The following is an 18,797-nucleotide window of genomic DNA, read 5'->3' as shown; positions in this document are numbered from 1 at the left end:
ATTCATCAACCATTTATGGCAAGTTGACTCTGCATTTTTAACGCGTCAGTCTTTTATGGGTCATGACATGACAAATAAGTGCAAAGTTAATAATTTTGTTTTTTTTTTAATAGATGAATGAAATTTGGAAAAATGGATCATTTTGATATATGATATTACCTCAAGGATCATTTTGCAACTTTTTTCACCGCCAATACCAGTTTAGGAAAAGGTCAAACTCTAAAGACTCGTATAGCAACTTTTCCTTGAAAAGTCGCTTTTGAAGTTTGTAGCAATTTTGTATGTGGATACATGATACATACATAAATTTTATATGTGAAAATAAAACTATTTTTTCAACCATTAGAGATAAAAGCCACTACAATGGATTATCTATAGTCAAATATTTTAACTTTGAGCTATAATATATGTAAAGGAAAAAGTAAATTTGATAGTTACTGTTCAATAAAAAAAAAATCTTTATTTTATTGTTTTTGTAACTCTCCCTCTGTTAGAAAGTACGGCGAAAAGTACCTCAAACTTAGCTTATAAAGTTGCTCTACAAGTTTCTCCATATCGACAAATCTCAAAAGTTTCCACTTAGTAGTAAAGCATACTAAGTAGTGTAAAACTAAAATAACGCTTTAATAAATCTACATCCTAAATACTATTTTAAGAAAGAACAAAAGAGAAAGAGCTTTTTACTAATTCAGATGATTACCAAGAATAAAAAGAGAGGGGCCTTTTATAGCCCCCCTACATGGCTGGCCTTAAAGGCCAGCGTAAAACTGCCATTTAATGGCAGTAACGCATGGCTTTAAGCCATGCGTTATAAGCAAATAACGCATGGCTTAAAGGCCATGCGTTAGACAGAGTGAAGGAGGGGTCTGCTGCACGTGGATGCCCCTCCATTTAACATCTCCCACTCGCATACAGTGGGCATGACCTCAGGTCAGCATTTCTCTAATGTTCTCAATCTTATTTATACAAGTAAATAGGCCGTGCGACCACCAAGCATATTTATAGAAAGGTTGGAGTACATACACTAAATCTTTCCTAGAGAAGACTAGCATAGTAACATCCCTAAAGTGTCTGGTTATGTCCTAGACTCATTCGATCGCATCAGTTCAAGCATTTTCAAAACCCTCTTGAGTTTCAGAAAACTCATAACAATGCTTGACTATCTCTAAATCATTTCAATATGTTCATAGCCTTAGTTGCTACCAGTATATAGTGTCATAGTTTGACGTCAGCAAACACTATCGAAGATGCGATATCGAAGAATCTTTCCTTTGCAGTCATATCATTCAACTTTGGTCAAACCGCTTTCCCAACAATGCCTCTTTAGACCGTATTGATCAAGGCCATAGACAACATGCCAAAGTAACAGACATCATAACCTCCATCTTGTGACATAGTCAAAAGTAAAGGACACTTAAAAAAAAAAGAGACTCACATAGTGAGAAAGAGGGAAACCATTTACTCACTCATTTGGTAGAATAAGCACATGTAGTATGAAACACATGCTACGGTGGATTTCTCTTTCTCAAAAAGCATATGTCTATATCAACACCGTACAGATCTTAGTCTAACCGCTCCTTAAGCGTCTAACCTGAGTTCCTCTATTTACTCACCTCCAAGGCGTCAAAGAGGATCTCACATCTAGCTAACCACAGGCTACATAGGTTGTGGGGTAACCCATGCATAGTCCTCTCATTGGACCTCATCTTAGCTCCCACTAAAACGACATATCTTTGTGTCAACTAAGTTATCCATTTGGATAAGTATCTAAGAACACAATGTCTCATCTCTACTCGCTTCTCAAGCGCTAGAGGCGATCGCTCGTGTGAGTGAGCCACTACAACATATATGGCCATTTGCGGCGCTTTTCATTCTGGGGAAATACAATCCGTCGCAAGTGTGTAAGGAATTCGGTTGGCAACTTGATGACTAACGGGGACTGCTGGAAGCGCGGTCAAAGCTTACCATTTGTGGCAATTCCTGTGCACCGCAAAAAATATCGCAGGAACATGGAATGATTTAAGGTAGTTTCCTTAGCCACTGGAATGAAGATCTATTGCAGCGATTTTAACGCGACGCAACAGGTCATTTTAGAATTGCCAATTGCTGTAAGTTAGTTTATCGTGTAAACTAATTTTTGCGGCCAGATACTATCGTCGCAAAAATTCATCCCAAGATAACTATTTAGGCGCTGCAACAAATCCACCAGATTTTCGCCGCTTCTTGTGTCTGCCGTTAAAAGTATGGTATATAGGGAAAAATCAGAACTTTCTTTCATTGAGCCCCAAACGCCCGAATTTGGTCTTCTCCTTCCTGCGAATTTTGATTCACCGCCACTCCTGCAGATCAGTTGCTCATCTCTTCTCGATGAAATTTAAGCCACCAATTGACACCGTGAGTCGGTTGCCTACTGGCGTAGCCTTTGCGATCCTCAATGCGATCTTGGTCTCTCTCACTCTCTCTCTCTCTCTCTCTCTCCTTCTTGCTTTCTCCAAATTACTCTTACTCTGGACTCTCTCTTCCTTGCATTATTAGGCTACTCGATCCACTGTATCGTCGTACCAACCCATGGCAGTGCACCACCACTGAGGGTAAGCTCTCTCCTTCTAACTTTTCCATACTTTGTGAAACTGCAGACTAAGACTTGTGTATTTGCTGCTCATTTGACATACCCACACTTTTCACATTGAAGCTTAGATTTAGTGGGTAATGTGGTTTTTTTCTATCTTCAAAACTGTATTGAAATGTGTTCAATTCCAATTATCTCAGTTTGCCTTTGGGTGCACGAATCACCACTTTTCTTTGTTTTATGGCCAATTGCAGAACTTGAAGTAGTGATGGTTCTTAAATAAACAAAAAAATAATCACTTCCTGTAAATATTTGTTCTCGATTTTTATACTCAGTTTCCCTATAATTTTAACAAAGTCATTTACTTGACTATTTAGCATGCGCTCTAGTTAGTGGCCTATTATACTATTTTATACTTCCCGTGAATATTTGAGAAATATATTTATATCACTTTCAGAAATATTTTGTGGCAATTTATGGTAAATATGTTTGATACCATCGCCTTATTCTTATATTTGTTAATTAACCGTTTTGTAAATTATAGTAGGTTAATGATATAACTTAACTTGTTAAGGTTCAAATACCCGAAATAGCATTGAGGCTCAAATGGACAAGACTTGGATGCATGGGGCAACTGATGTTGAGATGAAGAGCCTCTTCTGTTTCTTTCTTGGGTGTAGTTTTTTATTGTTTCAGCATACCAAATGGTCGTGCAAATGGTTTCAAGCCAATGATAGGGAGATTGCTCTGTAAGCATCCATTAAATTCCTGTATTTTAACTAATAAGAGTAAAGACTCTTTATGAAGAATGTGTGTATTTTAATTTGATTAATTTAGCATCACTCAAAAAAATGGATCACCTGGTATGGCTCCAACTGGATACTTGTTAACCTTTGGTTGGAATAACCTAACTGGCTTCAATTTTGGAATATGCCAATTGAAAACCAGATTATATATAAGAAAGATGCCAATATTTGAGAGGTTGTCTCTACGAGACAGGGTGTGTATCCTTTCCTCTACGATTTCACAAAACGCCGAGTATGGGTTTTAGCATATACGAACCTGGAGTTTACTGCGGCGAGTGGAAAACTGTAGCAAGATTAACTGGTGATTCGAAATTGCCGAGATGCATAATGGACTCGGCGAAGAACATAACGGCTGAGATGGGTTTGTGCCTTACGAAGAACACATGCTCGCGGCTAGGTCGAATGGGTCTGCGGCGATTATCTCGATTGGGTGGATAGGCAGACACGGCAGCATTCTTATGGTGAATATCAGCGGCGAAATCCGCCGTAGTCAGGGCCAAATATTCGGCGTTTATTCTTGCGGCGAGAAATTGAGCGAGTGTCACGCCTAACTTCTGGCGTGTGTTCTGCGAGTCCAAAACTGTGGCTTAAGACTGGTTCCCACAGTTTTGGGACTAATCGTGGCGACAATTAGTCGCCGTAAAAACCCTTATATGTTGTAGTGAGCCGATCTAAGCCTGTTGACATATCTTGTATGTGAATTAGAAAAACAATACAATAAAGACAATAATTGAATCATATTGTATGAATATCCCAAAGGAAAGGTTACATCTCAATGTCATTTGAAACACAAAATACATTTACAGTTTACGTAGTCCTAGATTCCTAACATGAGCCTCAAAGACATCTCTTGCTATGAGCTTCATTAAGGGATCAGCAACCATGCGACTTGTAAAGAGGTGTTTCAAAACCACTTCCTTTTGCGCTACCATGTCTCTGATGTAGTGATATCTTATATCTATGTGTTTGGTTCGTCCATGGTACTTAGAGTCCTTAGTATATGCGAGAGCAGCCGTGCCATCGCAAAATATTGTCACTGGATCTGAATTATCTGTGCCAATGTCTAAATACTTGAGGAATCTCCATAACCAAACAGCTTCTTGAACCGCTGCAAAACAAGCTATGTATTCTGCCTCTATGGTGGATAAATCTATACAGGGTTGTTTCTTGCTACTCCATGTAATGGCGCCATTATTGAGCATAAAGGCATACCCAGTGATTGATTTAAGCTATCTAGATCACTGCCCCAGTCGACATCGCTGTAACCTTTTAGCTGCAAATCTAAACCTTGATAGCACAGCACATAGTCTGCAGTTCCTTTGAGATATTGCATAATCCTCTTGATTGCTTTCCAGTGAGCCAGTCCGGGGTTAGATTGGAATCTACTCACTAAGCCAACTACATAGCATATGTCAGGCCGAATACGCATCATTGCATACATCAGACTACCCACAACATTAGCTTAAGGGACATGGGCAATCTTTTCCTTTTCTATTTGAGTCTTAGGACACAACTCTTTAGATAAGTTTTCGCTTTTTGCAACAGGGGTGTCAATGGGTTTACATTCATTCATTAGGAAACGTTTGAGGACTTTCTTTATGTAAGTCTGTTGGAACAAACACAAAAGTCTCTTTGAGCGATCTCTATAGATTTTAACTCCTAGAATGTATTCTGCTTCACCTATATCCTTCATCTCAAAATTGAAGGATAACCACTCTTTTGTGGCGACTATCAACCCTTTATCATTTCCAGCTAATAGTATGTTGTCAACATATGATGACAACATAATGAAACTCTTATTGGACCTTTTGACATAGACACAATGGTCCTCTGTGATCATCATAAACCCATTCGAAAGAATGGTTCGATGGAATCTGAGGTACTATTGCCTAGATGATTGTTTTAGGCCATATATTGATCGTTTGAGCTTGCACACTTTGCGCTCTTGACCTTTGACCACAAAACCCGTTGGTTGATCCATATAGATCTCCTCATCTAGTTCTCCATTGAGAAATGCTGTCTTAACATCCATTTAGTAGAGTTCCAAATCCATGTTTGCTACTATAGCTAGAATCAAGCGAATTGAAGCAAACCTCACCACTGGTTAAAAAGTTTCCTCATAGTTTATACCCTCCTGTTGGGTATATCCTTTCGCCACTAAGCGAGCTTTGTACTTATCTATTGATCCATCCGGCTTGCGTTTGACTTTAAGAACCCATTTGTTCCCAATAGTCTTTCCATCCAACTTGCGTTTGACTTTAAGAACTCATTTGTTCCCAGTAGTCTTATGCCCTGTCGGTAGATCAACCAGATCCTAGACCTGGTTAGTCTTCATAGACTCAATTTCATCATTAAGAGCTTTCATCCACTCATCTTTAGTAGAAGATGAGAGAGCCTCATGAATTGTCCTAGGTTCATCATCATCATGCGGAGCTACTATAAAAGCTTCCCCTTCAATCTCAAAACGACGATGGGAAATACTTTCACGTGTGCTTCTATGCAGCTGAGGTTGTTGTGATTGATTGACAAGTGGTGTGCTCCCACTTAGATTTAAGTCCCTTTTATCATTTGTAGGAGGTTGAAAAATTTCTTCCTCATTCTCAACTAAATTCCTTGGAGCACTTACCTCTTGTTCCACAATCTCATGAAGTTCTAAACTCCTATCAACCTCACCTCTACTTGGAAATTAATTTTCAATGAAGTCCACATCTCGTGATTCAATCTCAGTTACACTTCCATCAGTTTATTCACCTATTAACACATATCCTTAAGAGTGTTCTGAGTACCTTATAAAGATACACTTTTTCCCTCGAGGGCCTAATTTCCTATATTTATGAGAAATATCATGAACAAAACCCGTTGAACCCCATGGCCGCAAGTTACTCAAATTGGGTTTCTCGCCGGTCTATACTTCATATGGGGTGGAAGTTACTGATTTGGAGGGTACTCGGTTAAGAATGTAGGCAGCAGTCAAAAGTGTATCCCCCCAAAAAGAAATTGGTAGGTTTGCTTGCGCCATCATTGACCTAACCATCTCAAGCAATGTTTGATTTCTCATTTCCTAAAACATACCCATTTTGCTGTGGCGTACTCGGCATCGTTAACTGTCTTTTGATTCCTTTTTCATCACAGAGCATTTTAAGTTGCTCAAAGAGATATTCTCGTCCTCGGTCAGTTCTTAGAGTTTTTAAATTCTTATCTAACTGATTCTTGACCATTCTTAGATATCGCCTAAAACATTCTAATGCTTCAGACTTATGGGAGATTAAGTAGACATGACCGTAATGTGAAAAATCATCTATAAAAGTGATGAAGTAGACACCTCCATGTCTTGCCCTCACACTCATTAGACCACAGATGTCTGAGTGGATTAATTGCAGTGGAAAAGATGCCCTAGGGGCTTTTCCAAGCGGTTTTCTTTTAGCTTTTCTCATTAGACAATGTTCATACGAGATTGCCTATCAGGCATTCTCTAACTAATCGAGTCATTCTATCTTGCCCTATATGACCAAGCCTAGCATGCCATGTGTATGAATCCAAATTATCAATAGATGAAGAAAGAAAAGCAATAGATTCATTTATATTAGAATAAACCAAATCCAATATCATAAAACCATCTTGAAGAAAAGCATTGCTATAAAACACATGACCCAAATGAAAGGAAACATAATTGTTTTAAAAAACAATCTGAAAACCAAGTTTTAATAGAGTAACAACTGAAAGTAAGTTTCGCCAGATTTCGGGAGCGTATAGCACATTGTGGAGGAAAAAAGTGCGGCCACCCCGCAAGTCCAACTTGTAGGTACCAACTCCCAGTACCTCCACACTAACTCCATTCCCCACCTTGATATCACGGCTCCCAGTTGGAATCCGGCGATATTCCATAAATCCGATTTTATCTCGCGCTATGTGGTAGGTTGCTCCTGAATCAACAGTCCACAAAGGATAGGAGTCAGCAACCATCACATGGCTAGTTACAAAAACAATGCGAGAAAAGTCAGAGTGTACCTTCTTCAGCTCAGTGCAGTCACGAGTGAAGCGGCCAATCTTTCCGCAGTTGAAGCACTTTAATTTTGACTTGTTTTTCCCACGCTTGCCCCTCTTGGTGTGCTAAGAAGTTCCTGACACTTTTAATTTGTCCAGGAGCTACTCCATTCTTGGACTTCTTGCGCTTAGACCTTGATGCCTTGCGTGAACCAGCATTAGCCACATAGGCCGTATGATTGGGCTTAGCAGCCTCTAAGCGCTCAGCCTCTAATTCCAAGTGACGCGAGACATCATCAAAGTCTTTGATATTCTCGTTATGCGTCAGGTTCTGGCTCATATTCTCCTAAGAATTTGGTAGTGATCTTATCATGCCTGTACTTGTTGTTCATTTGTCAGGTTGTTTCCTGCCGACCTAAGTTCGCGGATCATAGTTGACATAGCCCTAAGATGCTACTTCATCGTGTGGTCAGAGCACATCTTATAGGAGTCGAACTTCGTGGTTAATCCACGCAACCTAGTGGTTGAAGTTCCATCAAACTTCAACTTCAAAGCCTCCCACATGCTTTGGGCAGTGTCATAGACCTCGAACTCACACATTAGATCATTGTGCATGCTGCTTAACATTATTATGCGCGCACTGATTTTTCTTAGCCTGTTGGGTATAGGCTTGTTGATCTATCTTGTATTGTTCCGAGTTCCCTTCTTCGGGCAGAGTAAGGGTGTGAGATAAGGCCTCCAAGACCTCTTGCTCATCTAAGACATATTGGATCTTGCGATGCCATATGTCATAGTTTTTTCCATCTAATTTCTCCCCTTTGTTTAAGTCGACAACAATATTCTTGGATGCTATTTCACTACAATACGCAAGGAAGGGATATTACTCACATACCTAAGAAATTTGCCCCATCCTTTCAAGTTAGAAAAAGAATAATTTAGACATGTCGCAAGATCGAAAAATCGCTAGGCTTTATAATCATCTCTTGCGCCACAATATCCAATTATTAAATTTCTAACTTAATTCCCGCGAAAATTTTAAAAAACCAAATATGAGAGAATTTATCATCATAAATCTCAACCATACTCCCACTATCTTAAGTAGTCATCTAGGCCTAGTCACATGTAAAGACATAACCTACTAAAACCGCAGTAACCTTTTGTGCAAGTCTACAAGGACAGCTACCCAGACTATAGCAACCTGTTGGGCCAGTCTAAAAAGACAGCCAGACTACAGCAACCTGCTGGGCCAGTCTATAAAGATGGTTCATATGAGACAATTACAGTCCATTTTTCTTGTTCCATCAGTGCATTTACAGTTCTTACTGGGGCCACTGTAGTCTTTGTAGCTATACAGTGCATTTACAGTTCTTACTGGGGTCACTGCAGTTCTTTCAGCCTATCATTCACACTGATAATTTTAACTAAGACTACTTAGTGGAATTTTCTATTTTATCACTAAAAAAAATAAAGACTAATGTCTAAACATTCAAGTCTAACATTCATAGATGATAAAATAATCATATTTCCACATGTTCAATACATACATACATGTTATCACATTTAATCTAAAAAATTAAATAAAAGATTACATGTATTATAACATTATGGAAAAAAAAAATAACATGAAAACAACCAAATATTCACATGTAATCACATTTAATCTACAACATTAAATAAAAGATTACATGTAATATAACAATATATCTAAGCATATATTAAATCATGCCAAATTTATTTTTATTTATTATTATTATTTAACAAAACAAAAACTATTATAAAAACATTTAAAACCCCCACCTAAACCAAAAGATATTCACAGCCCAATGGTGCGCCCATCTCCTTAGTTTAGTAGGAGGTCTTGGGTTCAAAACCCATTATGCCATTTTATTCTTTCATTTTTTTTCTTAAAAAAAAAAAATAAAAAAACTGAAAAAACTAGGCCCAAAGGCCCAGTCCATTTTTTTTTTTAAAAAACATTGCAGCGTAGTACGCTTTACCACTAAGTGGAAACTCTTGAGATTTGTCTATCTGGAGAAACTTGTGGAGTAACTTTATAAACTGAGCTTGAGGTACTTTCTGCTGTGCTTTCTAACACCCTCTCTCTTGATTTCCAACCCGTAAAAAGCCATCAAACTCAATAAAAGGATCTCAGGTAGAATAAAATCTGGAAAAATATGATAAAATAGTAAAATAAATATTACTAATAAAATATAATAGGTAGAATAGTAAAATATGATAAAATAAAATAAATTTATAATTAAAAAATTAAATATTTTTCAAATTATTAATTATTCATTACTATATAATAAATAAATTGATATCCAATGTAAAGATTTAATGTGAATAGTCAAACTCAAATTCATCTTTATTGTTATATAATGAAAAAATAGCTATTCCAATGTAGAGACTAATATAAATAGAATAGTCAAAATCTAAATTCATCTTACATTCATTAAAAATGTCCTTTACATATGCATAATCCAATAACAATGCTCTTAGCTATGTTGTTTGTTGATTATGCATCATAGCAGTTTAAGTTGTGTACCTGTTTTCTCAACTTGAGCCTTGAATTACGGTCATAGTAACATGATGAATATTTCATTTGCATTGGACATCTATTTTTCATTTTCCTGCCCAGTATAATTTGAAGAGTTATTTTATTCTCAAGTCAGTGTGTAGAGCATATAATCTATATGATCACTTATTTGATTTATAAGATTCAAGTTTTAAAATTCATCTTCTAAATCGAATTATGTCATGTAAATATTTTACTATGTGTGCTCTACACACCTGCGTGAAAATAAAATTTTTCTAATTTTTGAATCTCATGTATTTTATATGATTAGAATATTTTCCCAATATCCTTAATCAAGATCAAAATCAATACTTTTTTCAAGAGTGACTTTTAATGATCATTTTACTTCCGAATATCCAATATCTTTTGCTCAAGACCATTAATAATGATTTTTATTAGTCAAAAAGTATTGCAAGATGAAAAGTCACTTTAAAGACTCCTTTTCTGTGTGGGATAAACTATCTCTTAATAAATTTAAGCACGTGTAATATTAATTAAAGGGGATGGTAAAGTAAATGTTAAAATTCAAAACTCCTACTTACTCTTATACTTGTCTCAAGCACTTAAATCCACAGAAAAAAAAATATAGACTTAATTAACTATTTATATTAACCGGTGTAGTTGAAAACATATATGAAATTATAATTTTATTGGGTTGATGGTTGTTAATTGGCTTTGGCGAGGAAAGCAATGGTCTGGGTTCAATCCTGTTTTCTACTGATATGTGAAGGTTGAAACAACCTTCATCTTAACTAGTGATTAACTTTTTGCCTCTGCATGTATATTTCCACTGAATAAGGTCCTTTTAATTGCAAGCAATGTCATGTAAATTTATTAAACTACTCACAGAGGCATATCAGTGCCTGGATGATGGATGAGGATGGAAAGAAAAGGTGGTTATTGACTGGCTTTTATGACCAGCCTGAGACTACTAAAAGAGATGAGGCATGGAGTTTGTTAAAATCCCTTAAACTAGGGACTGAAATAGGGTGGTGTGTATTAGGAGACTTTAATGAGATCATTTCAAATGAGGAGAAAGAGGGTGGGAGACCAAGACTTGAAAAATAGATGGAAGGTTTTCGAGCAACTCTAGAAGAAGGAAATCTATTTGATCTCGGGTGGAGGGGGAATAAATATACATGGAGCAACAAGTATGGAGATGAGACTTCTACAAAAGAGAGGTTAGACAGGGTTGTGGCTAATCCAATATGGTCACTTAAGTATAATGATCATGGGGTGGAGGTGCTAACCGGAAGAACCTCTAACCACAGGCCCATTTTGCTGACAATGAAGAAAAGGGGTGAAATGCAGTGGAGAAGGAGAAAAATTTTTAGATATGAGGCTTGTTGGGATAAAGAGGAGGATTGTGTGGAAGTAGTGAAGGAAGCTTGACATAAAAGGCATAGAGAATCAAATGATCCTATGATCTTGGTAAAGCTGGCTGATTGCAAGGCAGCTCTTCAAAGATGGAGTAAATGTATTAACTCAGATAGTACTAAAGAACTAAATGAAAAATCTGAGACACTAAAAAGACTACAAGATGAGGAAAGTAGTGTTAATGCTGAAGAGATTAAAAGATTACAAAAGGAAATAGGGGTCTTACTTGAGAAGAAAGATCTTAGATGGAGACAAAGGGCCAAGAGAAACTGGTATGCTATGGGAGACAAAAACACTAAGTTTTTTCATACCTGTGCAACACAAAGAAAAAAGAAAAACTTGGTGAAATAGATTATGGATGAGCATGAGCAAGTGTTTAATAATCAAGAAGATATTGATGGGGCCTTCATAAGATATTTCAAGTCTTTGTTCTCATCGACAAGGCCAAGTAAAGAAGATATTGCAGTATGTGTGCAGTAGGTGGAGACTCGAGTAACTGATGAGATGAATGCAAAACTGATGAGGCCATTCTGCAGACTGGAAGTTGAGGATGCCATTAACCAAATTGGCCCCTTGAAGTCACCTGGACCTGATGGTTTTGGTGCTTGTTTCTACCAAAACCATTGGAGCACTATAGGTGAGGAGGTTAGTAATGCAGTCTTGAGCTTTCTAAATGGTAGTTCTCTGATGTCTGTTATTAATTTTACTTATATAGCTCTGATCCCAAAGACAAAATGCCCTTTATTTGTTTCTGAATTTAGGCCTATTAGCCTTTGTAATGTCATTTACAAAATGGTGTCGAAAGTGCTTGTAAATAGGCTGAAAGGAGTCTTACAGAGATCATTTCCCCAAACCAAAGTGCATTAATTCCTGGAAGAATCATCACTGACAATATCATGGCTGCCTATGAGGTCCTGCACACTATGAAAGTGAGAAAGAAAGGAAAAAAGGGAAGCATGGCCATCAAGCTGAATATGTCAAAAACCTATGACAGAATTGAATGAGAGTATTTGGAAGCTATAATGAGAAAGCTGGGGTTTTGTGGAGAGTGGATAAAACTAATTATGAACTGTGTTTCATTAGTCTCATATTCAGTTTTGGTTAATGGAAAACCAGGTGACATAATCCAACCCTCGAGGGGCTTAAGGCAAGGGGATCCCTTATCCCCTTACCTTTTTATTCTGTGTGCAGAGGGGCTTAGTGCCCTCCTCAATAACTCTGATCAGCAAAGAGATACAAGTGGTGTTTCAGCTTCAAGGGGAGGGCTGAGAATTAATCATCTGTTATTTGTAGATGATTGTGTTCTTTTTGGAAGGGCCAGTGTGGAAGAATGGAGAAAACTAAAAGAGATCCTTGCTAAATATGAGAGGGCCTCGGGTCAGTTTCTAAATAAGGGAAAAACATCAATGTTTTTCAGTTCTAATACTGCACCAGAAACCAGAAGATCAATCCTAAGGGAAGGAGGGGATATGGCACAAGGGAGTTATGAAAAATATTTGGGTCTTCCAACACTGGTGGGCAGCTCAAAATACAACACCTTTAGATGTTTAAAGGACAGAGTTTGGCAGAAAATTAACAACTGGAAGAACTCCTTTTTGTCAAGTGCTGGAAAAGAAGTGTTGATTAAAGCTGTGTTACAAGCTATTCCTTCTTATACCATGAGTGTTTTCAGGTTACCAAAGAAGCTGTGCACTGAACTCAATGGAATGTTAGCCAAGTTTTGGTGGGGAAGTTAGCAAAAAGAGAATGGTATCCATTGGAGGAGCTGGAAGAAAATGGGGGTTTCGAAAGGAATGAGAGGATTGGGATTCAGAGATCTAGAGCTTTTCAATTCAGCTTTGTTGGCAAAGCAAGGATGGAGAATATTACATAATCCTTCTTCCTTGACAGCAAAAATTTATAAAGATAAGTATTTTAAGCAATCCTCAATACTAGAGGCAAAGTTGGGTTCCTCACCTTCTTTAATTTGGAGGAGCCTTTGGAGTGCTATGGGGTTGTTGAAAGAAGGATTAAGGTGGAGGGTGGGAAATGGCAAGAGGATTCATATTTGGAGGCATAGATGGTTATCTACCCCATCCACTTATAAAGTATAGTCGCCAATCTCTCAACTGAATGAAGATGCAAACGTCAGTGAACTCATGGTGGAGGGCAAGAAGGAGTGGAATGAAGACTTAATCAGGCCCATTTTCAGGGAAGAGGAGGCAAATCAAATATGTTGTATCCCCTTGAGCAGAAAGGAGGTTGAAGATAAGCTAATCTGGGGCCCCTCAAACAAAGGCTTGTTTAGTGTGAAAAGTGCCTATTTTCTAGAGAAAGAAAGATCAAGCAGGGGGCAAGGGGAGTCCTCTAGGGGTATCGAGGCAGATGATCAATGGAAACATATTTGGAGCATGAATTTGCCTAGTAAAATGAAGTTGTTTATATGGAAAGCAGGAAATAATCTGTTGGCCACAAAAAGCAACTTAGTTGCTCGAAAAGTATGTGATAACTCAAGGTGCCCAATCCGCCTTAAAGAAGATGAGAATGTTATGCATGTATTATGGCTCTGCCCTGCTGCAAATGATGTTTGGGCTCAGCATTCAAGGACTTTGTAGAAATGGAACACTAAAGAAGATGATTTTTTGGGTTTATGGGCAAAGATTTCATCTAAGCTCAATAAATCTGAAACAGAAGAGGTGGTTGCTGTTATGAGGAACTTGTGGATCAGAAGAAACAAGTTTATTTTCGAACAGAAATTTGCTAGTCCAAGTTGTGTTATCAGATTAGCAAAGGAAGACCTGAATGAGTACTATGCAACTCAGTCTAAACCAGAGGGATTGAATAGTACACAAGTGAGGGAGAAAAATGGGTGTCCACCAGAGCAAAATATGGTGAAGGCCAATTGGGATGCAGCTTTTGATGCTAAAGCCAGGAAGGTGGGTGTGGGAGTGATAATCAGAAACGAAAGGGGAGAGGTTATGGTAGCCTGTCATGAGCAGAAACTAAATGTTGCAGATCCAGTTACAGCTGAATGCTATGCATTTAGAAAAGCCATGGATTTGTGTAGAGATTTATACTTTGATAAAGTCATTTTCGAGGGTGATGCTCAGGTTATCATAAATGCAGTAAATGTGCAAGTGGAGGATCTATCATATGTTGGTAGTCTAGTTGAAGAGCTGAGGAGGAGTCTCAAGAGATGCAATGAATGGAGGGTACAATAATCTCAGCGAAACACTAATATTGTAGCTCACAATTTGGCTAAGACTGCCATATTGATTGAGGAGGAAAAGGTGTGGATAGAAGAGGCACCAAGCTTTGTTTTGGATAGTTTACTTGTTGATAAACAATGTATTGATCACACAATTATATGAATGAAAGAGGTATTATTTCAAAAAAAAAAAAAAAAAAATTGCAAGCAATGTCCTGTCATAGTCCCACAGATCATGGAAAACCCATTTAAGAAAACGAGAAAGCGCAAAAGCAAGGTTGAATTGCTGATTCATTTAGGTTCTGGAATTTACTTGAGTGAAAAAAACGAGTGAAATCTTCAGATTCTGATATCTTTCTTTAAGCAATGCTCTTTCCAGAATGAGTAAGCTATGGAAATGGCTACGGATCATTAAAAGTATTTTCCAGTAAGTGGAAGGAAACCCTATACGAACATTGAGATGGCTATGGCAAAAATACTAACAGAAGACAAGTAAACGGGGCTTAACCTATAACACATTCTCCAGTAATCTGAACATTTGGAACGAAAGAAGGGAATAAAAGCCTGCAGCAAAAAGAGAGGTAAAGAAAAGTGAGGGTTACAGTTTTATGAGTTCATAAAAGAAAGTAAAATACTTAAAAAAAAGCCCTGTGGCCTGAAAGGCTGAAACCTCTCATTTTCCAGATTTCTAAAATTGAAAAAGGTCAGAGTGCAGTGGGGAGTACTGGGTTCTGAGGTAAAGGAACAGAAAAAGTAAAAGAGTTGAGTAGCAGTAAAAGCTTTAAACCGTACAAAATTCTCAGACAGGCATTGCTTCAGACACCAACTCTTACAGTCATATATAATAATGCCAATAATAATTATTTTGCTATTTTGTTTTTCACGATCTTTTATTGTTTCTCTACTTTAGTTTATGGGTTTCCGTAAAGATGTCAGAGACAAGAGCTGCCACAGTGGCAGGTTAGCTTCAGAACCAGAAGCAAGAGAGAGGTGCAGTCAATACAGGGGCAGAGAGAGAGAGAGAGAGGTGGGCATGCAGCAGCACTGTTATCAGAACCATTAGTTTTATTCATGTGCAGAAGATTCTGCAGACTAATGGTCCCTGAAATAAATATACCTACTCTATTCCAAGGGCGCTAGCAATAAGTATTGCCTACACAGAACTCTGATGCTTCTCATATTTCTCCCTGAACCTGTCCTTTCAGAGCCCCTCTGAACTCTGAAGAGGTTCTTGGTTTCATCTTTCTTTGTTCCCTCCGAAAGTTATTTCTTCTTTCTTTCTTCCTTTCTTCCTTCGATGCTGAGTGGAAGAAACAGATTTGCCTTCACTGCATCTCAGTGGCAAGAGCTTGAACACCAAGCTCTAATCTTCAAGTACATGGCTTCAGGCATTCCTATCCCACCTGATCTCCTCTTCACCATCAAAAGAAGCTGCTTCGACTCTCCTCTCTCTTCGAAGTTGTTCTCGCACCAACCTCATCAACACAGTATGCCAACTAGAATCTTTTGTTTTGTGTGGGTGTGTTGTGTGTTCATGAATTTTTATAAGAGTTTTTGAATGAAAACTCTTGCCTTTGGTGACTAAAGGGGATTTGAGGTGTACGTTTGTGGATGCAGTTAGCTGGAATTACTTGCAGATGGGTTTGGGGAGGAAAATTGACCCAGAGCCAGGCAGGTGCAGAAGAACAGATGGGAAAAAATGGAGGTGCTCAAAAGAGGCATTTCCAGATTCTAAGTACTGTGAGAGACACATGCACAGAGGGAAAAACCGTTCAAGAAAGCCTGTGGAAGTTATGAAAGCAATTACAACAACAGCAACAATCACAAATCTATCATCTCCAACAATCTCATCAATCACCAAAAACCACTCTACACTAACCCCAACCTCTCATGATTCCCTTTCTTCACTTTCTTCCATGTCCTCAGCGACCCACCATCATCACCTTCACAATTCTTACTACGATGCTCCCCTTCACCTACCCTTCATTCATAATCCTACATCTTCTTCTAGGCTTCCTGGGATTGGCTTGTCACCTCCAAATAACAGCCTGTACGTCATGGAGCCTGCTTCTTACTCCCAGATCACCAATACGGATTACAGGTCTGTATTAAAGAGAAGTCTATAAAAGCTAAATCTGGTACTTTTTGACTACTTAATTCCTTCTGTCTATATATGTACGTATTTGCTTATGATATTATCCTCTTTGATCTTGGGAAGAAGAAATAGGTACAATATTAATGGGCTGAAAGAGGAGGTGGATGAGCATGCTTTCTTCTCAGAGTCTTCTGGGTCCATGAGAAGCTTATCTGGCCCATCCATGGACGATTCTTGGCAACTCACACCTTTGACCATGAGCACATCTTCGAAGCAAAGAAGCAGCTCTGGTTTCAGCGATTCCGCAAAACAATCCGAGCAAGAACGGCACAGCTTTGCTCTGGACAGTGCTGTAAAAAAAGATCAGATGCGGATGCCTAGCCAAGAAGAGAAAGAACAACCCCAAAAGACCATTCACCGCTTCTTCGATGAGTGGCCGCCTAAAGAGAGAGATTCATGGCTCGATTTGGATGACAAACCATTGAATAGCTCATCAACATCAACAACCAGACTATCAATTTCCAATTCCAAATTCCTTCCATGACTTTCCCATCTTCAATTCCAGAACCCATAACGGTAACTGAAGAACCCATAACGGTTACTCCTTCCGTTTTATTTCGTATGCAGATGGTTGAGTTTGCAGCACTTTTGTTTCTCAATCAAAGGCCAGAAATGTACTGATCATTTGGTGGGAGTACTCGCAGAATTGTGTGAGGTCTAACTAAGAACTGATTATATTTTTTTTCCTTTTCCTCCTTTTCTTTTCTTTTTTTTTTTTTTTTTTTTTTTTTTTTTTTTTTTTAAACGTGGTTTGCTACTTGGGATGTTGTCGGTGTGTGTTTCAATTGAAAGATCCAAAGTGTGTTTTGCTTTGTTGCTTCTGTAACTCTCCAGCCAAATCTGTTTCATGGCTAAAGTATATGTGCGTGTTGTTTTATATGTATCTTCTGGGGTTTGATTCGAATCAATGCGGTGTGTTGCTTGGAATTATGAAGGAGGGGCCCAATGGCACCAACCTTTGTTGTAGTTCGTCGCGTTGTTTTTCTTCTCCTCTTCTCTGGCACGAAGTGTTAGGATTTTACGAAAGAGCAATCGTGAAGTTAGTAAATGTCGAATGGTGAGTTTAAAAAAGACCAACTCAACTTAAAAAAATAATTTTATTTTTTTATACCAGTCTTATATTTATTTAATTTTTATAAAAGTTATTATACGTCACTTACATTCTCACGACTCAATTATATTTCTTTTTATAAAAATATAATTTTATATAATATGTTAGATTTATTTTATAATAAAAATAATTTTATAATTTGATATATTATGTTAAATTACATCAATTTATAAATTTTTTTATGAATTCTTTTTATTAAAGCATTTCTTTTCATAAATACTTCTAATAATCTTCAAACTATGTCAGTTTACTCATTCACTATCCCATGCTAATCCAAATGATAATAATTAACATTAAAAACATTCTAATAAGAGAAAATATTGGGAGCAGTCACTATTCATCACTCCACACCACACACCCTATAAAAAACATCCATATATCCTATGAAAAGCATCCCTACACCCTATAAAAAGCTACAAGTGTGTGGTGTGAAATTGAATAGTAGCTGATACATAGTAAATCCCTTCTAATAAATATTATGCCCATGGTTGTTCAGCTAGCAGATTAATGTCATCGAAAATGTTCAGTTATTAATTGTGGCTGAGTGGATATATATATAGAGATATATATAGAGTAATGCTACTTTTTGACATCTACACTCCATACTATTTATGTGATATAATTTAATTTAAAAAATAAATTTTAAAATCTGAATCCTATAAATCAAATCTTATAATATAAGTGATGTGGATGGTGTATTCTACATACTGACTTGAGATAATTTTTTTTTTTTAAAAATTTGTAACTCAAAAATGATGTAGAAATCTTAGAATAACAGTATTTTCCTAATTGGCTATGGCTGATTATCAGTCATCGCCCTTGATTGCCTACTAAAAATAGCTAAATAGTTAATAGATACACAAGCTAGCTTTGGCTCATATAATTTTGTTTTTATAACAAAAAAAAAAAAAATTATATACTTCAAAATATAATAGACAATCATCTTCTAGTGTGATAGATGTAGTTAGGATATTTGAAAGAACCCACACATTATTAAAAAGAAAAAAGAATATTTGCATAATATGGCGTATTC

The 18,797-nt window shown here is 37.4% G+C and overlaps 2 protein-coding genes across 3 annotated transcripts; both read left to right on the top strand.

The window, feature by feature from the left end:
• The first annotated feature begins 13,449 nt into the window (after positions 1-13,449).
• On the top strand, positions 13,450-14,511 carry LOC122304814. Its single transcript, XM_043117077.1, has 2 exons — positions 13,450-13,788; positions 13,906-14,511. Exons 1-2 carry the CDS (start codon positions 13,450-13,452, stop codon positions 14,509-14,511), a joined length of 945 nt encoding a protein of 314 aa, XP_042973011.1.
• Positions 14,512-15,456: 945 nt separating this feature from the next.
• Positions 15,457-17,580, top strand: LOC122304289 (growth-regulating factor 5-like). 2 transcript variants are annotated; one of them, XM_043116466.1, is made up of 3 exons: positions 15,457-15,985; positions 16,116-16,599; positions 16,717-17,580. In XM_043116466.1, the coding sequence occupies exons 1-3, from the start codon at positions 15,796-15,798 to the stop codon at positions 17,135-17,137; spliced, it is 1,095 nt and encodes a 364-aa protein (XP_042972400.1). In that variant the 5' UTR covers positions 15,457-15,795; the 3' UTR covers positions 17,138-17,580. The 2 variants fall into 2 exon arrangements, with proteins under 2 accessions (XP_042972400.1, XP_042972401.1); XM_043116467.1 differs by having other exon boundaries at positions 15,459-15,985; positions 16,720-17,580.
• Positions 17,581-18,797: the final 1,217 nt, after the last annotated feature.

Source organism: Carya illinoinensis, chromosome 3 (genome assembly GCF_018687715.1).
Source record: "Carya illinoinensis cultivar Pawnee chromosome 3, C.illinoinensisPawnee_v1, whole genome shotgun sequence".
Lineage (NCBI taxonomy): Eukaryota > Viridiplantae > Streptophyta > Magnoliopsida > Fagales > Juglandaceae > Carya > Carya illinoinensis.
Note: the sequence above shows the minus strand (reverse complement) of the source record. Positions and strands in the feature narration are given on the sequence as shown.